The 24,906-nt window shown below is 38.0% G+C and overlaps 2 protein-coding genes across 4 annotated transcripts; one reads left to right on the forward strand and one right to left on the reverse strand.

The window, feature by feature from the left end:
- The first annotated feature begins 4,998 nt into the window (after positions 1–4,998).
- LOC121997307 lies at positions 4,999–16,957 on the forward strand. Of its 3 annotated transcripts, none has more exons than XM_042551658.1 (15): positions 4,999–5,357; positions 5,815–5,942; positions 6,030–6,098; positions 6,158–6,271; positions 7,437–7,505; positions 7,586–7,642; positions 14,155–14,208; positions 14,288–14,350; positions 14,798–14,860; positions 15,083–15,247; positions 15,359–15,514; positions 15,939–16,019; positions 16,113–16,174; positions 16,266–16,403; positions 16,656–16,957. In XM_042551658.1, the coding sequence occupies exons 1-14, from the start codon at positions 5,189–5,191 to the stop codon at positions 16,360–16,362; spliced, it is 1,347 nt and encodes a 448-aa protein (XP_042407592.1). In that variant the 5' UTR covers positions 4,999–5,188; the 3' UTR covers positions 16,363–16,403; positions 16,656–16,957. The 3 variants fall into 3 exon arrangements, 2 of the variants coding, with proteins under 2 accessions (XP_042407592.1, XP_042407590.1); XR_006116255.1 differs by having other exon boundaries at positions 5,000–5,357; positions 6,027–6,098; positions 16,266–16,556; XM_042551656.1 differs by having other exon boundaries at positions 5,000–5,357; positions 6,027–6,098.
- A 141-nt stretch (positions 16,958–17,098) lies between these two features.
- LOC121997308 (protein CHLOROPLAST IMPORT APPARATUS 2-like) lies at positions 17,099–19,116 on the reverse strand. The gene is made up of 3 exons (XM_042551659.1): positions 17,646–19,116; positions 17,354–17,518; positions 17,099–17,278 (listed from the first exon to the last, which is right to left on the reverse strand). Exons 1-3 carry the CDS (start codon positions 18,654–18,656, stop codon positions 17,195–17,197), a joined length of 1,260 nt encoding a protein of 419 aa, XP_042407593.1. The 5' UTR covers positions 18,657–19,116; the 3' UTR covers positions 17,099–17,194.
- Positions 19,117–24,906: the final 5,790 nt, after the last annotated feature.

Here is a 24,906-nt window from a genome sequence, read left to right on the forward strand (position 1 = left end):
TCTGTTTTCCTCCTCCCGAGCAGATAGCCTATTCTCTCGTGCGCGGCTCGAGAGGGGTCAATGCTTCCCCTTCACTGATGATGCTGCTGTCGCTCGGGTGATCTTCTTGCATCTTACCGCCACCCCATGGATTGATGCTTATGTCGTTGATCGGGAGAAGGAGATCGTCGATGGTAGCCTCTTGGGGTCAGTTTGGTGATTGGTGTCAGACCACGACAATCACTTGTGTTGTGCAACGCCGACTGGTGGAAGGAACAAAACATAGGTGTTCATACCTTGCCCTTCGGTGCCTTTGGTCGGTCGGAAGCCACATGCTGCACGACATGCACCCTCATTTCCTGGTGCAGTCGGCCTTCATCTCTTGGCCCCTTCGGCGGTTGGTGGTTGTTCGGCGGTCGCCGCGGTCGGCACCACAGGCGTTGGTGCCTCCTTTCTTCTCGCGGCCTGGGCCTCCTCCATGTTTATATACTCGTTAGCCTTCTTGATCATATGGTCGTAGTCGTGGGATGGATTCCTGATGAGCGATTGGAAAAAAAAAACCCTTCGACGAGCCCCTGTATGAAGGCATTCATTATGGTCTCGGATGAGACCGAGGGGATATCCATTGCTACCTAGTTGAAACATTGTATGTACGCTTGGAGGGTTTCTCTCGACCCTTGCTTCAAAGAAAACAAGCTGATGCTCGTCTTTTGGTAGCGCCTGCTGCTTGCAAAATGATGTAGGAAGACTGTTCGGAAATCATTGAAGCTTTGTATCGCTCCGTCCGACAATCTCCTGAACCATCGTTGTGCTGAGCTGGAGAGCGTAGTGAAGAATAGGGATGGCAATTTCACCCGAATCCGATGGATAATCTGACATCCGACCCGAATGGAGGAGGATATGAAGGACATTTTTATACCCGATTATAGTAAATGGGTATTCGGGTATGGGTATTTCGGGTATGGGTATGGAGGCGGATGTGGTAAAATCCTACCCATACCCTACCCGATACCCGATATATATATATAGCCTCATTTTTTATTGAGAAATAAAAACTTTAGTCCGCTTTCCATTTTAGAAAAAAAGACTTACTTTGTCTCTTTTTTCGGTCATCAACACGTATCTTATCTTCTTTTCTACGGAAAATGTTCACCCGATCGAAGGAGCACGAGACGAGGAAGAGCTGACAAGTACATTGAGATAATTTTTTTAAAAAACTGAGAATGGTAGGGAGTAATAGGATGATGGGTAGGATATGGATACCCAAAAATCCGACGGGTATGAGGATGGGTATGAAAGTTAAATACCCGATGGGTATGGGGATCGGTATGAGTATAGATATAATAAATGGGTATGGGTACGGAGGATATGAAATCCTATCCAAATCCTACCCATTGCCATCCCTAGTAAAGAAGACCCGACACTTCACCCCATCTGTGTATTGGTGAAGTGTGGCCACGCTATCAAACTTACCTAAATGGTCGTCTGGGTCGGTCGACCTGTTGTACTCTTTAATAGCCAACAGAGCATAGTGTCTCGGCAGAGGGTCCTGCAGTATCGCTTCGGAGAACTGGCGATTGATTCTTTCGGGGGACTCACCGCCTTGAGGTGCCTTGCCCTTTCGGGCGACCCGAACGGGCGCTTCATCTGAAGAGGATCTTCGCTCTTGATTCACCTACGCAATTTCCGAGAGCATTTGGAACAAAGCCCGATGGAACGGTATCAGGGTGGGCGATGCTTCTCCATGGGTGCCAGTCAGCCCTCTGTTTTGTCCCCAAATGGAGAGTTGTTCCGGTCGGTCCTCTTACGCCGCTCGGCCCCTCGATGCCGATGTCGCTTGTTACGCCAGTCGATCGGCTAACGCCTTTTGCTGTTGCTGCTCGACTATTTTAGTCGCTCGAGCTTGCACAAGCATATCGAGTTCTTCTTCAGCGAGCATCACGGTGTGAGGTCGTCCAGTTTCTTCCATCTTCTTGACTCGGATGCAGGTGCGTTCCCACAGACGACGCCAAATTTGATCATGTCCGAGGGTCGAAGCTATGGATGCTGGGGGACATGGCGCTCCTGTTGAATGTTGGTGGACTCAGAGTCAGAGAGACCTGCAACCACAGCAACATCAGTGCCAAGCCAGGGAGGGGTTCCCTGGCGATGACCCTCCGACACTCAAGTCGGTTTCCGACGATGTATAAGCGAGGAAGCAGAGAAACAGGATAACAGTAGCTACAGTAAAGTATGCATACCTCCGTCGAAGGTTGGAGTCCTTTATATAGTGCTCTGGGGAAGCGTGTGCACGCTCCTCGAGGCATGCACGCTTCTCAAAGCTTCCCCTGAAAATACATGTTAAGAAAGCATCTCTGACACCATACATCAATGACTCGAGCATATCCTTGACATGACAATGGAAGCTTCCGCCGTACGATCCTCTGCCTGTCCATGTCGCCAACCATGTCATCTGTCAGTGGCGCGAGTTCCCACGAGGATATTGGCCGATCCTCCTTTTGTCTGCTAGTGGGCCGAGCAGGATGACCGCTTGGCCAACCCTTAGCCGTTCGGGTGATCTAGCCCTTTGGCCGAGCGGAGTGGCTGCTTGGCCAACCTTCCACTGTCAGAGCTCCGTTATCAGGCTGCGATCCTTTTTCACTGGTTTCGAGGTTCGATGTAAGTTCGAGCGAGCTGGCCACTCGACGCATGTCTCTGTTTTGAGCGTCGGAAGCTCGGTGCCTAGCCGAGCTGTGGTGATATCTAATCGGTACTTCTTAGTCCCGGTCGGGCGAGTGAGTTGTCCGATCGGCCAGCGACACGGGGACGTTGACCGCCTAGACTTTGACTTCCACTATGGCCATGACCCTCTGAGGGGCGTGCCCTTACCGTCGAATCACGTACCTTGTCAATGGCGAGAATTTCCCCTTTTATATCACCTCTTATAACCCCTACAATTATGAAACGACAATACATATTCGGTGTCAGAAGATGTTGGGCAATGGAAGATGTATAGTTTGAAGTATGTACAGTCATATTCTAAGGAATCTTTTATTACATGTATATGAATGGTCTCGTGTAACCTCCACAATAATGATAGAAGTTGTATAATTAACCACTCTCATAAGAATGTTATGTTACCAGTATGTGTCATATATCAGAATATTCTCTCACGAATAGCTATTATTCTTTGACAGATTATTACAATTGTCTAGCAATATTATTCTCTAGATATAGCTCGGTTGAATCTTTAGCTGACCAAGGTAGTCTGGCCGAATCTTTAGCCGCTCGACTGTACATTGTGATGCATATATGTCTCTGGAGTGGGGATACAAGCCCCAGGATATCTGATCGTCTTGTAGGTCGATCAACCCCGTGTTATGAGACTTGCCTCTGAGATGCTTTTGGGCTTTAGAGGTCTGACCAGATCTATGTCTGACCAGATTTGTAATGAGAATTGCATTATGTATTTGTCTTGAGCATATATAAAATAGGAACAGAGCCTTATATCAAAATAGAGCCTTGTAAACTTGACTGACCTTATGTAATAACCCGACCAAATCTATGGCTGATTGGATATATACACGTAGGCTCTAATGCTGAAGATATGCTCGTAGGTTATGATGCTAAAGATCTAATAAATAATGAGGAGCTAAGTCCCGTAGATTTGGTTAGCGCTAGGATTGACTATCCGTATGATGGGAAGTTGATTCTTGAAGAAAAGGGAGTTTGACTCCATGCATAGGTTTGACCGGCCTTAAGACCGGTCAACTTTATACTGAAGGTTGCATTGTAAGATTAACGATTTGTGAGTTCGAGAGTTGTATTGCAGAAGTGAGGAGTCGGGTCTCATACTTTCAACAGGTGCATTAAGATCGACCGAGTTTATTCCAAGTACTGCATCTTTTGTATGTATATGAAGGCGCCAAGCCCTACAAACCTGATCAGTGTTATGATCGACCAACCACACTCTTGGAAGTCCGCTCAGCCTTTATGCCAACCAACTATTTACCAATGGACCACTAAACTATTATTTTATCTTAACTTTAATCGTCACCTTTTCTTAACCTTAACTACCACATTACTTATTGATTCGCTTACAACGTATCATATATGACTATTTATTGATTCACTTACAACGTACCATATATGACTATTTATATTTGATCTTTTAGTATCTTATCTATAATTTAAATATATGAATTTTTAAATAATTATTTTATCTAAATTATTAAGATAATCTTCTCTTTAGTGCATATACATTAATATTTTGTATAATTATTACCGATACTAATTTTGAAATATATTATATCAACTCCAAAGCCATAAATATTTCTCCTAGAAAAATATAGAAATTACTTTTGAACTGTTAACAGCGGGATAAAAAAAAATCTCCCTTTTATTGGAAAGAAAAGAGGATCGAACAAAATAGATGGAATGAAAATATATATCCTTTTGAAGTTTTTTTTTTAATTTTCCTTTTCAATTATAACACGTGGAGTTGTTGGATATATAAAATAATAAATGAAATGTCATAATAACTTTTTATATATGTTTAAATGATGAAAAATAAATAATATTTTTTTACATATCCAATGATTTTTTTTTTCAAATGATAGAACGTAAAATCGAGGTGTGATAATATTTCTCCTAGAAAAATATATATGTAACAACCACGTCCATCTGATCAGAATCAGACAGTCTACATCGCAGGACAAATCGAAGTCCTCGACAGCGACGGAACCATGGCCTCTTTCCGAGACGTGTCAGTTTCTGCCCATCGCCCTTCATGCAGAAGCAGACTCACTCCCTTCCTACCTGTTTCTAAAAACCCTATTTTACCACTGCCCGAGCTGAGGAATCCGCATGTGGACCGCGTCTAACTACCCCAATCATGTCCGAGGTAAAATAAAGGTTGGGTTGCTTTGAAATCCCGTATAATTGGCAGAAAATAGATATAATTGTGCCAGGCAGTCCCCAATTTTTCACCAGACGTACCAGGAGAGGAATCATATGGGCTCGGATATTGTATCAAATAAAAAATTAGAACTTGATTCGGGTACGCGAGGGTAGGTTAAGACATCGTTCGGACGAAATCCGAACTTCCTTCCTTCTCCAACACATCGCTGGATAAGTTAACGGTGCATTTGCGGTAAGAGAGAAAGAGACTGAGGAGAGGCGATTGGTTAGTTCCTTCTCGTTCTCTGTCGGCCGCGAAGTGTTTTCCGTCATGGTGGTTTCGAGGCTTTTGATAGCTTCGATTGCGATCTACCTCCTGTTCATCGGAGTAGGGGCAGACGCAACGCCGGAAGAGGAGCTTGCCGTCGTTGAGCACGACGCCTCGGATTCAGCGCTGAAACTGGAGTTGGAGCAGCTTAGATCCAAGATCTTGGCCCTAGGTCAGCGCTGGTTTTTGATTTCGAACATTTATAGAGTCCGAGATTTAATTCGTGAGGTGCTAGGGTTCTGAGAATCGGTAAAGGCACTTCCTTTTCATGATTTTTTAGTCGGAGCTCTCCTTTACTGGCTAGGTTGGGCTTATGGTCTTTCTTCGCCGCAAATTTGAAATGTTTCGTCTTTTTGGAATGTCTGCTTCGTCGATCATAAATTTACCTTTTCTCTTATACGTTTAAATTCTGATTCTAATATAGCTTTGCTCTGAGCGTCTTTTTTAATTAATGATTTTTTTATCTAAAAAATTGCCAAGGTTAGTACGATATTTTTGCTACCATTTACGTGTCCCAGAGTTTTTTTTTTTTGGTCTTCTGTACAATATCAGAATTGACAAGCAAAACAAAATCAAAAGGTGTTATCTGAAAGCGAGGTTGTATATTACGATGCTTGCTCTTATTGTAGAATCTAATATTGCGGATACAACACGTGATTTGAAGAGTAAAAATGAGACCATTGCAAACTTAGGAAAGACCATCGAAGAGAAATCGGCAACAATTCAGTTACTACAAAGTGAGATAGAAACAGTGCAGGTCAGCTTATGGTAAAGAAGATGTTCCCTTTCTCTGACTCTTTATTGTTATGCATCTGATGGTTTCTAATTATGACTGGTGTAGAAGAAGGGAGCTGGAGATGCACAGGAGCTTGTTAAAAAAGCTCATGCTCGAGCTGGTGAACTTGAAAAGCAGGTCAGAAAAAATGTATTCAATTATGAATAGCGAGGAGGTGTAAACGTGCTGTTTTGCAGGTGGAGAAACTCACAAATGAAATCGAGCTGCAGAACAAAAGAAGAGATGATTTGGATTCTCTAGCTCGTGAAGCTGAAAAGAAAGTGCAAGAACTTAATTTGAAATTGGAAAAAGTAATTCTATAATACTGCACATTATCTGTTAGATGCTAACATGAGTTCACTGTTACCTTCCACGTTGCTATGGATTCATTATGATGCATCCTTTCATATTTACTCAAAGGCTATTTTTTGCTTATCTCTCAATGTTTGGCAATCAAAACATGCCATTAGATTTTTGAAACACATAAAATAAGGTATCTTTGTCTCTTATTAAATTTTATTTGGTGTATTTCTTCTTTGTATTTCTTGTGTTTCTCACTTATCACTTTGCATAAGAGTGTGTTCAATTCCTAACAAATTTGAAGACTATTAAAATAATAGTTTTGCTTCATGGACAAACATTTTTGCAATGAAGGCTTTTGAATATCATGACTTATCATTTGTTGGATATATTGGCGAAGACAATATCCTAATGGCTGGGTGGTTAAGAGGATACAGGGTTTTCGGATCACATGCAATCATGGTCTGCAAGCAGTTAGGTAAGTATAGACGTTGAGATGGATATGCATAGTTATTATGAGAGATAAAAGTTAGTATCTTGCAAGCAGTTAGGTAAGTATAGACGTTGATGGAAGACATAGTTAGAGAAGTTGATTTGTTAAAGTTGTGAAGGGTAAGATCTTTTCTCTAAATAGCCCCAATTAAGTGTAACTTTGCATAGAGCTTGATAGCATGACAAAATCCACGTAGCTGTGTTTTATTGCTGAACTTATTGTTATTTTGTTCGTCTTTGTTAGTTTCTTCCAGTTAGGCATCAGTTCATTTGAGGATTGTCATTTAGTCCTCTATATGTATCTGAATGAAGCCTACATTTTAAATTAATAACATCTTCCCGTTGTGTAACTACTTTCTATGTGCATTTTCAAGTTTTCATGGGTAAATGAATCTGTTGTGTTTTATTTTGAATGAAGAAATCTTGTTGTCTATTGTTATTTTAGGCTCAGTAGTTGGTCTTTTAAGTTATCAGGATATTACTGTAATGCTAATCTATGGCATGACAAGATTCAATTAGCAGACCACAGTTACTTTGGAAAAAGACTGTTTGCTATCGTTATGTTAGGACCAAATTTTTTATTATATTCTTATGAACTCTTACCATATATCAACCATAAACATGTTTCTTCGTTCTCCATTCATTACCCCTATTATATATCTTTTCCCAAATTCACTCTTGTAGCTCCAGAAGGCAAATGAGGAGCAAAAGCTTAGGATACGCAAAACTGAACATGCTCTTCAAGTGGCAGAGGTTTGTGATATTCACTTATATTACCCACAACAAAACTATTAGAGTCATAAATTCTTATCATTTTCTTTTCTCTTCTTTAGGAAGAGCTGATGAAGGCACAACTAGAAGTAACAACTAAGTCGAAGGTGTTGTCACAGGTAATGATATTTTTGGAGACAATTGCAGTAGTATCTTACACATTGATCTTTGGCCAGTCTATATCATGTTATTTATTACGTCTTTTATAGTAGTCCTTTGAACAATTGTTCTCTAAATAATGTTTCTGGACTATCCATCTTTGCAAGATGTGACACTTATACTTTTGCATTCCTTATTCTCTCAAATGCATATTTTTCCATATCATACATAGGTGTTGTCACAAGTTATATTTTTTTGGAGACAATTGCAATAGTATCATACACATTGATCTTTGACCAGTCTATATCATCTTGTTTGATAAGTTTTTTATAGCAGTTCTTTGAACGTTGGCTCATTAAATAATGTTCCTGGATTATCCATCTTTTCAATGTGTGTTGCCACTCGAACTTTTGTATTCCATATTCTCTTAAGTGCATTTCTTTTCATATCATACATCCATCTATGATTGTGTTCTGAAGGTATGACTCCTATTTAAGTGTGTTTTTAACAACATTGTATATATATTGTGGAGAACCAATCTAGGCTGATTATTAATTTGTTGCAGATTTTTTACACAGATTTAATTTGAGATATAATTAGGAAGATTTGATTTGATAATAGCTGTAATTGATTAGGAAATATTATATGATTGCAATTACTTAAATAGGAGTATGTAATTTGTATATAAAAGGAGGCAAGGTTATTGAAATAAATGTGAAGTTTTCCCGAGAAAAACCTCATATATATACAATCATGTTAGCTACCTTAAGGTGCAGCCTACAAGACTTTTTTGCTGGTTGATTTTGGTTTTTGGCTTATTGATTTCAGGAAGAAGGGAAACTATATTAGATTTTGCGATAATATATGACCTTATATTAGCTAATACATTTTTTTAAAAAAAGAGAAGAACACTTAATCACGTTCAAAAGTGAGAATAATAAATTGCAAATTGACTTTCTTATGGTTATGAAGAAGGATAAAAAGATTTGTAAGGATTATAAGGTCATCCAAAGTTTAACTACCCAACATTGATTAGTAGTGTTGGTATACACCTCAAGTATAATATCAATAGAAAGAAAATATATACGACTCCTACAATTATAAGTGGTGGAAGTTAAAGGGTGGGAAGCAAAATATATTTAAGGAGAAGGTAGGAGTACAAGTATTAGGTGAAATATATAGTGGCTCTAATACGATATGGGATAAGATGGTATTAAAGTTAAAAATAGTAGTTAAGTGTGTACTCGGTAAGTCAAAGGGACATGCACCATTAAATAAGGAATCTTGGTGGTGGAATGAGGAAGTACAAGAGAAGGTGAAGGAAAACATAACAGCTTGTAAGGAATTATACATTTATAAAAGCGAGAAAACTTAAAAAATATATTCAATAGCCAAGAAAGAGGCTAAGAAAGTAGTGAATGAAGCAAAGAATGAAACTTTTGAATAATTATATCAAAAATTGGATACAAAAGAAGGGGAAAGAGATATTTATAGAATAGCTAAAGTGAGAAAAAGGAAGATAAGAGATCTTATCTAAATAAAATGTATTAAAGATAAATATAACATGATACTAGTAAACGATGGAGAAACGGTGGAAGCGATATTTTCATCAATTTTTTACGAAGGTTTAGGTGACAAACTTAACTTAGGTAATTTAAGTTAAGTCAAATGAGTATAGAAATTTAAATTTTTATGATAGAATTCAAATTTTAGAAGTAAAATAAGCTTTGAATGAGATACACAATAGAAAAGTCATTGAACCAAATGATATTTCAATAGAAGTATGAAAGGGCCTAGGGAAACAAAGTACTGACTTACAAAATTATTTAACATGATATTGAAAACAAAAAAAATGCTTGATCAATGGAGCATAAGTACTCTAGTTTTCTTATATAAGAATAAGAAAGACGTATAAAATTGTGCAAACTATAGGGGTATTAAACTAATGAGTCATACCATGAAATTTTGAAAAAAAATAATAGAAAAAAAGATAAGGAAGGAGATCACGGTGATTGAAAATGAATTTGGGTTTATGTCTGGAAGGTTGATAATAGAAATTATACATCTTCTTAGACAACTAATTGGAAAATATCGAGAGCAAAAATAAAATCTACACAAAGTATTCATTGACTTAGAAAAAACTTATAATAGAGTCCGATAAATTATATGGAGAATTCTAGAAAAGAGAGGTGTTAACGTAACATATATTGAACTAATTAAGGATATGTACGAAGATGTAACGACTAGAGTAAGGACTTCAGGCGGAGTAACTGAAGCATTTCCAATAAAGATATGGTTACATCAAGGATTAACTTTAAGTCTCTATCTTTTTATACTAATTATGGACGAATTCACTACACTCAAGACGACACAGTATTGTGGTGTATATTGTTTGCAGATGATATTGTTTTGGTAGATGAAACACGTGAAGAAGTAAATGCTAAACTAGAATCTTGGCGGGAAACACTAGAAGGGAAAAGTTTTAGGTTTAGTAGAATAAAGATAGAATATATGAAATTTAAGTTTAGCAAAATTAGATGTAATGAGATAATTGTTAAGATAGGGGAGGACTAGTTGTCTGGATTCAAGAACTTTAAATATTTAGGAATTTTTTTGCAAAATAATAGAGGGATTGAGAAAGATATCTTATATAGAATACAAGTAGGATGGTTAAAATAGAGGAGAGCGTCAGGTATTTTATGTAACCTCTACAACTTAAAGGAAAGTTTTACAAAATCGCAGTTAGACTTGCTATGTTATTTGGAGCTGAATGTTGGACTATGACTCGAGTACATTAGTAGAAGATAAGAATTGCAAAGATGAGGAGGTTAAGGTAGATGTATGGATATACAAGGATGAACAAAATATGAAATGAGTGCATTAGAGAGAAAGTCGGAGTTGTATCTATTGAGGGAAAATTTCAGGAGATATGTTTAAGATGGTACGTGCATATACTTAGGCGATCAATAAATGCTCCAGTTAGACGATATAAAACTATGATAAACATACATATCAAACGAGGAAGAGGAAGATCAAAAAAACTTGGTTAACAACAATAAAATAAAATAAAATTTATTTAAGTATAGCAATTGTAGTTGCTTTATTTCAAATGGTTGGAATGTAGTAGTGCTACCTCCTTTTTCCATTGTTGCATACGTTTTTTTTAGGCATGTTAAGGCTGGTATTTTGCATCTTTGTGGGCAAGCTTCTTGATTGAAAAGATTTCTTGAGTTAACAAACTCTATGTGTGGGTTCCTTTAAGATAGAGGCAGTTAGATCTTTATATAATAGGATTTGAGTGTGGTGGGGCATCGAAGACATAGAAAGACGTAACTAGAATATATTAATGCTGAAGACATAGAAAGACGTAACTAGAATATATTAATGCTATTGACAAACTGACAAATGAAATTCTTTCTTGGTGGTGGAATAAGAAAGTACAAGAGAAAGTGAAGGAAAGAAGAACAACTTATAAGAAATTATATATTTATAAGATCGAGAAAAACTTAAAAAAATATACAATAGCCAAGAAAGAGGCTAAGAAAATAGTGAATGAAGCAAATAATGAAACTTTTGAATGGTTATATCAAAAATTGGATGCAAAAAAAGAGGAAAGAGACATTTATAGAATAGCTAAAGGAGAAAAAGGAAGATAAGAGATCTTATCCAAATAAAATATATTAAAGATGAATGTAATAGGGTACTAGTAAATGATAAAGAAATAAAAGAGCGGTGGAAGAGATATTTTTATTAACTTTTTAATTAAGGTTTATGTGACCAACTTAACTTAGGTAATTTAAGTAGGTCAAATGAGTATAGAAATTTAAATTTTTATCGTAGAATTTAAACTTCAGAAGTAGAATAAGCTTTGAATGGGATGCATAATGGAAAAGTCGTTGGACCAGATGATATTCCAATAGAAGTATGAAAGTGTCTAGTGAAACAAGCCATTGAATGACTTACAAAATTATTTAACATGATATTGAAAACGAAAAAAATGCTTGATCAATGGAGGATTAGTACTCTAGTGTCCTTATATAAGAATAAGAAAGACGTATAAAATTGTGCAAACTATAGGGGTATTAAACTAATGAGTCATATCATGAAATTTTGGGAAAAAGTAATAGAAAAAATATTAAGGAAGGAGACCATAGTTATCGAAAATCAATTTGAGTTTATGTTTGGAAGGTTGACAATAAAAGCTATACATTTTCTTGGACAACTAATTGAAAAATATCGGGAGCAAAAACAAGAACTACACAAGGTATTCATTGACTTAGAAAAAACTTATGATAGAGTCCGATAAATTATATGGAGAATTCTAGAAAAGAAAGGTGTTAGCGTAACATATATTGAACTAATTAAGGATATGCATAGGATGTAACGACTAGAGCAAGGACTTCAGGCGGAGTAACTGAAGCATTTCCAATAAAGATAGAGTTACATCAAGAATTATCTCTAAGTCTCTATCTTTTTATACTAATTATGGATGAACTTACTACACTCAAGACACAGTGTTGTGGTGCATGCTGTTTGCAAATGATATTATTTTGGTAGATGAAACACGTGAAGGAGTAAATGCTAAACTAGAATCTTGGCGGGAAACACTAGAAGGGAAAAGTTTTAGGCTTAGTAGAATAAAGACAGAATATATGAAATTTAAGTTTAGCAATGTTAGACGTAATGAGACAATTGTTAAGATAGAAGAGGACGAGTTATCCGGAATCAAGAACTTTAAATATTTAGAATCATTTTTGCAAAACGATGAAGGACTTGAGAGAGATGTCTTACATAGAATACAAGTAGGATGGTTAAAATGGAGGAGAGCGTCAGGTGTTTTATGACTGTAAAGTACCTCTAAAACTTAAAGGAAAGTTCTACAAAACCGTAGTTAAACTTGCTATTTTATTTGGAACTGAATGTTGGGCTATACTCGAGCACGTGAGCAGAAGATGAGAGTTGCAAAGATAAGGATATTAAGGTGGATGTGTGGACATACGAAAATGGACAGAATAAGAAATGAGAGCATTAGAGAGAAAATTGAAGTTATATCTATTGAGGAAAAATTCTAAGAGACACGTTTAAGATGGTATGACATGTACTTAGACGACCAATAAATGGTCCAGTTAGGCGATGTGAAAATATGACAAACACACATATCAAACGAGGAAGAAGCAAACCAAAAAAGACTTGGTTAACAATAATTAAATAAAATAAAATTTATTTAATTATAGCAGCTGCAGTTTCTTTATTTCATATGGTTGGAATGTAGTAGTGCTACATCCTTTTTCCACTGTTGCATACTTTTTTTTTAAGGCATGTTGAGGCTGGTATTTTGCATCTTTGTGGGCAAGCTTCTTGATTGAAAAGATTTCTTGAGCCAACAAACTCCATGTGTGGGTTCCTTTAAGATGGAGGCAGTTAGATCTTTATATAATAGGATTTGAGTGTGGTGGGGCACCGAAGACATAGAAAGACAGTAACCAGAATATATTGATGCTATTAAGAAGAGACAAGTGAAATTCTTGCTTTGTGAAACTTAGGAGCCAACTGTCAACATGATGTATTTTACCCATTGCTATTCTCATTCATGAATTTTAATCTTATTTCTAGAATCATGTAATATAGAAGAGTGCATCTCTTGGTATTCACATATTTGAACATTTGGTGAATTTCCACAAACATTGCAGATGAGAAGTCTTTTTTTTAGCACATATTTGCATCTAATTTCTAGAATACAAGATGGTTTTTTGCTATGATGCTTTTGATTGGATAACAGCTATTTTTAATGATTGGTGGCACTTTAGTTAGATAAGTTCCCAGCATATGGAATTGTATTAAGTAAACTTGAATTAGGTTGTAGTTTGGATTAGCAGCTTCATTAACTTGTAAAGTCTCATAGTTGTTTTGAACTTTGCAAGCATAGCAATACCCCAGTATTGTACAAGTCACATATGCCCTTGCTCATGGCTGATATGGCTCCAGTGATAGCATCCTTCTATATTATCTAGATAGGTGATCTATGTCTTGGCCACTGCATGGGTGTTGCCACATTAGGTCATGGGGCTAAAACTCGGTGTGTCCGAGCATGCCTTCCCCCATATCTTGGCCACTGTACTAATGGCTAGTAGCCACTAGTGATTTACCTCTTCCGTGTTGGGTTAGGGACGGATTGGCGGGGGCATTAGGGATGAGCGAATCGCCTTTTGCCACGTTAGATAGGTAATCTATGTGTCCCCACGGATTGACACAGTTAGTACTTGTATGAGTGTTTGTTCCAATAGGTCTTGGGTGAATTCCCAGCGGGTGCAAAATGTCTCGTTAGAGTGTTTGACCTCTTTCATGCAAAGGGCCACTCCGCTAGAACAAAATACCCCTCGTGATTTATCTGCCTATATCTTGTCATGAGACTAGTGATACTGTGTCGTTTGAGATGAGCGATATTACCTTTTGCTCCAATAGATAGGTAATCTATGCTAATGCTACATGATAGATGAACAAGTACACTTATTCCGTGTTAATTACTTTGAAGGTTCATGGAGCATGGTTGCCACCTTGGCTTGCCACTCATACTGATCGCTATCAGGTATGTGCTATGTTTGATTTTTTTAAAAACAGATCTTATGTTTGACATTTAGTGTTAACTTAGATTGTTAATCTCCCAGAAAGTTGTATTAGCTCATTGGAAAGACCATGGAAAACCTGCACTAGATGCTGTCGTTGTTAAGGTAATTGTATATTGCATAAAATTGTATTTGATGGTGGGCACTTTTTACATGATACATTTGATCCCACCTACCATTATACGTGTGCATATTTTTGGTTTATTTCTTTTTAGGCCTATTACAGTTTCCTTTATGTGGTTTGATTCATTTTCATTTCTGCGTATCTGTGTTCTTTTCTCCTACTTTGCCCATCTTGATATCCACCTGTGCTAGGCTGATGTATTGAGTCACTATTTTTTTTAATGACTTTGTTTTCTTGTAGTTGACTTATTTAAGGCATCTAAATCAACTTGATTGTTCAACATATAAAGTATACCTAGTGTATCCTTAAAAACATAAATGGACAGTTGGTATTGATCTATGTGGTATGGTCATTTTTAGCCTTACATGGTCAAAATTGAAAATTTTGTTCAGTAACAGTTTAAATGATTAATTAATTATTCTTATCAGGTTTGCGAGAAAGGTGGTCAGGCAAAGAATTGGGCGGCACCCTACATCAAAATGGTCAAGATTGTAAGTTGTCAAGTCAATTATTGTTCAGCATCTTGTAGAATCAGTATACTTATGTTTATTTCTCATCGTAATCGGGAAGCCTCCTGAACAAAGATACTACGGTACTTTATTTTATCTTCAAACTATCAAATGTTTGAGTTGCACATGCATTTCAAGTTTTTTGTTCTGGGTCTGTTTTTTATTTGCTAACAACGAACCCAACTTTCTTTTGCTGCACCAAAGAAATGGATTCCTGCTATCAAAGAGCAGTGGGCGCTGCTTGCAGCAAATGCTGAACCCTACGTGCAAACTTTGTCAACTAAAACTACTAAAGTTTATCATGTGTCTAAGAATACTGCATCCACATATGCAGTCAAAGCACATAAACTTTTGGATCCTTATTTGAAGGTAAATTACTGAGACAGTTTAAATAATGTTTACCTGGTATCTTAAATGTCTGTTCTATTTATGTTTGATTAATTAATTAGGCTGCAAAAATTTCGTGTTTTATGGTACTAGGAAGCCAGGAAGGTTTCAAGACCTTACATCAATCATGTTGCTACTATCACCAAACCATATGTTGAAAAGCTGAAGATCGCTTTAAGGCCTTACACAAAACGTGTAGTTCGAACTTACAGAAAGTTCCATAAATCGACAACTACCTATCACCGCCAGGTACTCATATTTTTCTGCTAAAACTTGTGTATGCTTTGACACTATGCATCAAATATATACTTGGCATGATGCAATATAAACATTTGACTTGCAATGTTTCATTGTTGTTAAGACCTCCAAAACTCTTCTTTTCTGAGTATGGGGATCCTTTTCTCCTTATTGATAATCTACATTCACTTTGGCCCTTCCTGATAATCTGCCAGATATAACAAAATTTAAATTTCAGTCTTGGCTCATTCGAGCATTTAGGGTAGGAAATTTTAAGAATGATTTAGGCTCATTTCCTGATATCCTTTTACCTATATCTTTTTCCCAGATCCCTACGCTAGGAAATATAGTTCCAAATGCATTTTCCCTCGTATTGTATCATAATAGCAGGACTGTTGTTATCAATGCTTGGTTATTTTATTTGATTTCATTGTAGGCTCAAGCAGGCATCTATCGATATTTAAAGAAAAATGACTTGACAAAACGGTTTGCAACCAAAGAGTTGGCTTGGTTTATGGTATATCTCATTCTGATTTCTTTATGAGATCTCTGAATGTAATCAGATTATTTAACTGCTTGCCAATACAATGGCTATGGCATGGATGTGCAGGCTTCTGCATTGTTCGTCTTGCCTGTTTTCCTTGCATACCGACTCTTATGTGATATTTTTATGTAAGCTTCATTCTTTTGCTTCCTTATCTAGTGTTTTTATATGATTACATTCTTTTCTAAAATCCTTGTTATTCAATTGTACTTGCTCCAGGATCAAGTCTAGAAAGACAAAAAGGCCAGCACGAAAAGTTGAAGCAGAAGCAAACCACACGAATCGTAGACCTAAGCGAAGGCATGCTGACAAGTAAAAAATTGGTGACGTTTCCAAGTTACACTGCTTGCATTTAAGGTAAAAGCTTTGATGTGTTCATTTGCTGCCTTATCCAAATTTTCAGATGATTTACAACTCTTATGCATGATAAAAGATGCTTCTTGTCCTACTTTTGATGAAGATCAAAATGATTTTTCACGCTTAGCCTTCTGACTCAATTATCACAGATCGGTATTCTTAAAGCTCTAGTCCCAACTATAATTTGTGTGCAGATTGGAGATCCAAACTTGTTTACATAGCTGATAAACATCTAATTCTTCTCTAATGCAGATGATCGCACCAATCAAACTTATAGTGGAAGATTTGAACAATTTCACCGAATTTTTGTAGAAGAGTTTGTGTGCTTCATTTTCTGAAGTCTGCATATTTATTTACTGGATTATGTGTTCTAAGGTTGTTTATGATTGACCCTTGCAATTCTCTGCGTTCTATCAACTATAGTAATTGATTTCATTTGGTGAGTTGTTTTTTTTAGTTACACAAACAGTTGTTCATGTAATATATAATTATATAAAGATCTATCTCATAGTTTTCCCCTGGATCTTGTAACCTGGGACGGACATATAAATAAACAAACTCGCACCGTTTGTTTTTCCTTCATAATCTATCTCTGTTAACCTGGGCAGTTGGAGGCCGGAGGAAGGGGTGTGATGAAGTCAGACTCGGAGTTACATAAGAGGAGGGAAAATGGTCGTTTCAAACTGTCCCAAGGATGTGTAAGGGCGTCACAAAATCTTATTTCATTTCGCTCCGTGGGAAAGAAGAAAAACCTCTGACATTAACAAAGGGGCCTTTCGAATGGATTCAAGTTAAACAAAACTTTCCCGCTGGAAATCATGGCTTCCATGGTTCTCTGCCTCTGTTTCTTCAAATGGCCTCCTCACAAACCTCCCCTGCCACACCAAAAGCTCAACTTTTTTAGACCAACTCATTGTGTTGTTTATATCTCAAAGAAAGCTTTCACTTGCCTTCATCCTTGGCCGTCGGTCGGCATTCGTCTTTCGCACCTCGTATCGGATCTTTTTTGAGAATAGTCGGGTCTGCCTCTTCTCCTTGTACCTCAGAACGCTTGCTTCCCTTACTCCTCCCGCAGTGCCAGCATCAAGAAAAAGATCGATGTCTGTCAATCTTGCCTGCATACACATTTCCATTTATCAGAAATCCGGCGATGAAGTCGGAAGATCATGCTATCTTTAGAGTGGTTCCACCTGCTCTTGGATGCTTAAATTTCAAGTATCAAGATGGAATTTTGATACTTACAAGAGCATCGGCGGACGAATTAGGGGAGTGGGGGCCGTCTGAGAAGATGGAGACGTTGCCGGACCATGACCGGAGTATGTAGTCTTGGCTCAGCTTTAGTCCCAGGCCGGCCTTCAGCTTCCCTGGCGATGGAGTCGAAGCAGAGTTTGCAGTAACTGCCATGGCTTCTTCTTCCTCTACTTTGTCCACCTTCTTATTCTTCTTCTTTTTCTTCTTCTTCTCCGATGTAGTCACTGACATCAGCGTCGCAAGTGGCTTGAAGTCCGAGTTGATGTCACGCACTGGCACCGCCGGCGCCCTCCACCACTCCCGGTCATCACTGTTCTTCAACGCTCGCCGCAAGTTTTTTCCGTAACCGAGACCAAGATGGAATTTTGCACCGAGTTTGTTGCCGATTAGGTAACGGAACAGGGGATTTATGCACGGATTGGAGCGAGTCAATTCGACGCCGTCGGTGGAGCTTTTCGCGCCGGCGTCGCCGATGATGCTGTCGATGCCGCCTCCGATTGCCTCGTCGAGGATGGACTCGGCGTCAAATTCATCGTCGAATGGGTCCAGCGAAGACGGCTCCCACGAGACGTTGCTCGCCGGGCTCGCGCACTCCCAGTCAGCTGGCGGGGGCCGGTGCTTGAGCTCGCGGCCGGCGTCGGCAGCGAGGTTCTCCTGGCGGGGCTTGTGGATTAGGAACGCGGCGTCGCTGAGGACCGGTAACGGCAGGAGGAGGTCGTCGGACTCCGGGAAAGAGGCGAACGGCGCTTGCTTGGAGAGCTTGGCGGCGGAGAAGACGGTCGGGTAGACGGTGGCGAGGAGGGCGGCGGCCTCGTTGTACGTCTGATTCGGCCGCTTCCGGGGAGCCCTCGCTTTCTTGAAGGAGACCGCTCCCGGCGCGTTGCTCGATTCAGAGAGGGTGGACGATGGCGACGAGGATCGCGCTGGCGACGGAGACGACGGCTTTGCTATCTCGAGGTCGAAGCCGTACGGCCGGCCGCTACTGAGACAGTACGACGACATGGCTCAACACGAAGAAGACGCAATTAATAAGAACCCTAAACCGCAACCGAAATCCTGCAAGAGCTCTCAAAACCCTGAACCCTACGTCAAAATTCAATCTTTGACAGCAAGATCGAGCAGAGCTCGAACAGAATTGCGGCGGGACTCGACAAAATCCAATCTTTTCCGTTCTGGCGACTGCAAAGCACAGTTTTTGGAGGACCTTTACTTTCCGGCTCGTCCAAAAACACAATTTTTTTACAATTCTTCTCCCACTCTTTGCCAAGAACAAAGAACAGAACTAACAATGGAAGTCAATTCTATCAGAAGGCGAGATGGGATCTGAAGAAAGAGTGGGATTTAGAAAGAGAGCCGAAAGGGAAGCGACAACAAACTCCACCTTCCCCTGTTCCTCAAGGACCACCATGAAGAATTACCTCCATTTGCATTTATTCATCACGAACGATCCAAATTTTGGTGAATAAAAACTTGTCGTTCGAGTCCCACCGGACGCGGCTTCTTCCTGTTTCTCCTTTCCTTTTTTGCTTATCTGCTGACGTGGTGGATATCCATTGGGCGGACTAGATTTCGTTGTAATACGTGGCGCGGTCTTTCACGTGAACGGGGACGAAGGTGGATCCAGCGAGGTGATAAACGTCGATGCTTCTGGACGAGCGAGTGGTTCATTTCAATCCTACGTTGTCTCTCTGGGATTCAATCACCAATGATGAGGTTAGGGATTGAGAATTGAGGATTGAGGATAGGATGCTATTTTGGGAATGTGATTTTTTTTTTTTGCTAAATATATTTTCAAAGATGGATTTTTTTAACCTAGATTTTTCTCTTTCAAATCCTCGTAGCATTTTATTAGATATTTATGCCTTCAACCTGTCGGTAACCAATTGACGCGCAGTGTATTCTACTCCCAGTTAAGGATACGATAAATATCTTTAGCCTCCATTAGGCTTAGGCACACCTCTTAGGTTGAGTTTGGATTCATAATAATCAAATTTATCTTACTTTTAAATAATTATATGAAATGATTTAATTAAATTTGCTTAAATTAGTAGATATCTCTGTGAGTACTCATATTTTACACATTTTAGTAAGCCATGCATATTTAGGGTTTTTGATGGAGAAAATCTATAGATGCCAGGAAAAGCTTATAACTGAGATCATGTTTATATCAGAAACCCTAGATGCCTGTTTGTCCCTTTTTCTTTAAGTATGTATGCATTGGAGGACATGGAGATGCTTGAAGAGGATAAAGACAGAGCATGGGCCAGACGAAGGGGACCAATCATCATACAAACTTGTATTCACGAGGAAAGAAGATGGTATCTATGGTTTGAATTCTAAATGTAACATATATTCTAGATGGATAGATGAATAAGAGAAAATCATCTACCCTAATTAATAAAGTGATGTGGCATAGAGTCATGCAGGTCCCACCCGAGACCAGGTTCAAGTCAAGCCAATAGACTTAAAGGTCGAGTCGCATAACTATGTAGTTCGCCGATGGGCAATAAGCATGTGGAGTGCACCGAACTTCTCCCACTCTCTCAAACGGGTATAAAAGAGTGCCCATATAGACGGGTGCAGGAGTGTGAGCCTATTCTCTATCGGTTAGGGATTTTATTTAGGTGGCGTTGGTTTAGAGATTTGAGAATGAGAAAATGGATTCATTCTTAACCTTGTGTTTGGTTGATGGGATTGGAATCAAGATTTTGGAATGAATCCTAAAAATTTAGGTATGGATGAAACTTATCCCTTCCCTTCGGTTTTGATGGAATGAGAATAAGAATTAAGTTTGGACGAACATACCCTTAGTATATTTGTTCAAATTTTTTTTATTTCACTCTCTCTCCTTGTTCTTTCTCATCATACTTTCTTTCTCCTCATTCTATCATCACATTTTCTCTCTCAACATACTTTCTCTCTCTTCATTCTCTCTCATCACAGATTCTCTACCATTTTCTCTCTATATTATCTCTCATCGCGCACACACACTCATTATTTTCTCTCTCTTCATTCTCTCATATTTTTCATCATACTTTCTCTGTCCTCAATCTCTCTTACCATACTCTCTCTCCATATTTCCTCTCATCACACTTTCAATCTCTTCATTCTTTTCTATCATACTCTCTCTTCTCATTCTCTCTCATCACAGATTCTCTATCATTTTCTCTCTGCATCGTACACTCTCTCATTATTTTCTCTCTCTTTATTCTCTCCTTATTTTTCAACATACATTCTCTCTCATCATACTTTCTCTTTTTTCAATCTCTCTTACCATACTCTCTCTCCATATTTTCTCTCATCACATTTTCTCTCTCCATTCTCTTCTATCACACTCTCTCTCCTCATTTTCTCTCATCACACTTTCCCTCTCTTCATTTTTTCCTATCATATTTTCTCTCTCATCACATTTTCTCATCATACTTTCTCTCCTCAATCTATCATTTTCTCTCATCACACTTTCTCTCTCTTCATTTTTTCCTATCACTCTTTTTCTCTCAGCACACTTTCTCTCTCATCATAAATTTTCTCTTATCAATCTCTCCTATCACGCTCTCTCTCCTCATTTTTCTCTCATCACACTTTCCCTCTCTTTATTTTTTCCCATCATACTTTCTCTCTCATCACATTTTCTTTCTCATCATTTTCTCTCATCATATGTTCCTCTCACATTCAACTTTCTCTTCCATCTAATTTTTTCTCTTATTTTCTTCTAAGGGTAAAAAAGGAAATTAGGTTCATCTCGATTAAAAATATTCAACTAATCAAACATTATTTTTAAGAATGATACACAAACTCATACTCATTCTCATTCCATAATACTATGATACTCATTCTCATTCCGATTCTTAGGAGAGAACCAAACTCTATCTTAAATTTCTTCTTCTTCTTCCCTTACCCTTTTCCTGTGGAAAGGTTTTGCCAAGTCCGTCTTGACTTTCCGTCTAACTCTTCTCAGTCTACCCTCTAGTTCTTTTGTTGAGGAAAGGGCTACATTGAGTGTTGGTCTATCGTCGTTCCCAACGATCTTCACCGGAGCTAGGAGTACTTTCTCACAGCCATCCTTGTCTGCACGTTGGCGGCAGCCATTCTTGGGTTCTCGTTGCCCAATCTAAAGGTAGCCTACGTACTCACTTGTTGACCTTGTTGGCTGTCGATCCGATAAGAGTTGTGCTGATAAAGAAGTGTCTGACTAGAGATGACCCAAGCTTTGTCTGATTTAGATTGTCCAGAGTCCTCATGAAGTCTGCCTCATCAACATATTTTAATCGGATCATCAAGATTAACTAAATTATAAAAAAAACAATGAGAAAACAGAGTTGTATATATATTTTGGTTGGAGGACCTGAATATCCTTCGTTAATTAAAATATAGGGAAAATTTTAAGAAATTAGATTTTAAGAAATATATATGGATATGGTGTATAAAGTGGGCTCCTTTGAGAGTGGTTAAAGTCTAAAAAGACTGCTGATGTGAAAGTCAAAATTAAAAGATAAAAGGACAACCAACATCATTTAAAATAAGAGAAGGTTTGACCGGACCTCTAGGTTAGACATATTGTGAGTGTTAAACTAAGGATTTGCTCGATCGAGTCTTCCGGTCGGGCTGACCTCAAAATCTGACTTCACAATCAACGATGAAATCCGATGAAGTATGAAGTTAAATATCATTATCCCGACTGATCAGACATATGATTCGATCGGACATATTAGGCACCTGAATACGTACAATTCAAGTCAAAATCAAATATCAAAGGACGGTCAACACCATTTAGAACAAGAGAAGGCCCGATCAGACCTCTAGGCTGGACATACCATGAGTGTTAAACTAAGGACTCGCCCGATCGGACCCTTCGGTCGGGCTGACCTCGGACATATGGTTCGATCAGACATACTAGACACTTGGTTACGAACGTTAAAGTAAAAAAGTCGAGTGAAAGCCGAGTCACCGACCGTACTCGTAAACATTGATCGGGTATTCCCTGAGAGTCACGGTTGGTCGAACTATATCAATAATTCAATCAGTTAGTCAAAGTAGTCTATGGTGAGCTCCATAGCCCAACAAATTATTACATTTTTTTTTGCCTTTTGTGTCACAGAAGATAAGGGATATTCTACAGATAAATCGTACTTTAAAGCTTTTAGTCTGTCCAATCATATGAATTTATAGGCTCATTGTAGGAAAGATATCATGATTGATGGAAAGATATCATGATCATTTTTATGATCTATCTTTTTTTGGAAGTCATTCGTAATTAGTGCATAGACATAATAATGACATTAAAAAAGAAGATTTTCATCTACAGACGAAAATATGCGATGTTATATATTTCTACATACTTATTATTGTAATTTTTTCACTATTCTCTTATAAGAATCGATCACTCACATAATCTCGGAGGACCAATATCGAGAATCTCTTTATGGACCGATACTAAGATTTTTTGTGACATGCAAAACAGTAAAAAATCTCCACCTTATCACATTCTTTCCACAGACGAGTACACCGCACACATTTGGACAAACTTCCAAAACAAGATCTTCTGATAATCTATTTGAAATGATGGTTTATTGATTTTCTTATTTGAAATTATTTAATACTAAAATCCTTTATTTGGTAGAAAAAATTTATCTATGAGTTTTTGTTATTATTGTTGTTGTTGTTTAGGTGTAATACTAAATGGGTTAGAAAAGATTTTGAAGCGTTTAAAGTGCAGAAGGAATGTGTTTTTTATTATTCTCCAAAGTTGGGTCAAATTGTTGAGACGTCAAGATCATCGATTTATGATCTTGCAAGATTTACTTTGGACCAATCGACCTAACCTCACCATCTTGATTAGTTTGACGTGCTCGACCAATCAACTTGGCTTGTCCAACCTCATCAAACCATTTGATCAAATTGGCTGTCAAGTTTAATTTGTCCGAGTTGATCGATTTAACTTGCTCTATCTGACCATCCCAATTTGCCCATTCAAACTAATCAAATCTTCTTGCACTGTCCAATTCGTTTAGCCCTTCTTGTTGGCCATCCCAACTGACTTAATCATGTTGTTGCATGCCTAGGCGCTTGATTTGCAAAATGTTTATCTAAGTTTGTTAAATGCATATAATTTTTTTTATTATTTTAGAATTTTGTAAGGGATAAAAATGAAAATAAAAGCATCTATACTAAGGTGTAAATAATAATTAGAGGTGTTTTCTTTATTATATATATATATATACCACCAACTCTAAATATTAGTTTCTTTTTTATCCCCAGAAAAAAATCTAAAATAATAATTAAAAAATTGGGTGTTTTTATTGCTTTTGCAATCTCCGTATCTGAATTTGCACAGAAAAAGTGAAGGAATGTGACTGCCCCCGTCTGAAGAAATTTGCCAAAAATGGTAGGTTTGTCAGTCGTGAGGTCCGTACAAAATTATTTTCCAGTCATGATGATCGTTTTAATTGGCATCGATTTGCACCGACTAATCTGAATTAACCTGCTCGATTCATATATAAAAATTTTCACCACTAATAAATCCTGAAGTATCTACTTACTCTATCAATCTAATATTTTTATATCAATCATTTATTAAATAAAATTCATCGATTAGTTTATAAAAACTAAAATTTATTTTTTAAATTCATCAAAATTCTTGATTCTCATACGTCTAACAAGCTATCTTGGAAAAAAATTAATATAAGCTACTTCATATACCAGGAAGGGACTTTATTAAATTCCATGAAAAAGAATGAGATGCATTAAAAATTATAAATTCCATAATGAGTGAACTTTTTTAGAAAAGCATTGTTGACTATATTACCCGGTCCTATTTGAAATTGTGAAGCTTAAAAGTTGAGAAGTGATGGTTTCGTTGATCGGACGTGTACTTTACTCTGCTCTATAAAATAAATAGTATCGGTGTTGGGTTAGGAAAGGGATCTCCGACGTTAACTCTAGGACGTTCAAGTCAGTTACCAAAATGTGGAAAAAAGTAGAGCAACAGTAGAACTTAAGAATAACCTGTACCTCTGTCATAGAGTCCTGGTGGGCAACGTGCACGCTTCTCAATGCATGAGCATGCCTTCTCAGGTGTCCCGCGAAAGGGCCTTGTCAGGAAAGTACCTCTGACATCATACCATAACAGGATATGCATATCCTCGACACGACAGTAGAATTTTCGATTGTATGATTCGTCTGTCGACTATGCCTATGTCAGCAGCACTATCTCCCAAAATGATGCCGAGAGATACTACAGTGGTCCCATTGC

The sequence above is a fragment of the Zingiber officinale genome, chromosome 6A (assembly GCF_018446385.1).
Source record: "Zingiber officinale cultivar Zhangliang chromosome 6A, Zo_v1.1, whole genome shotgun sequence".
NCBI classification, from domain to species: Eukaryota; Viridiplantae; Streptophyta; class Magnoliopsida; order Zingiberales; family Zingiberaceae; genus Zingiber; species Zingiber officinale.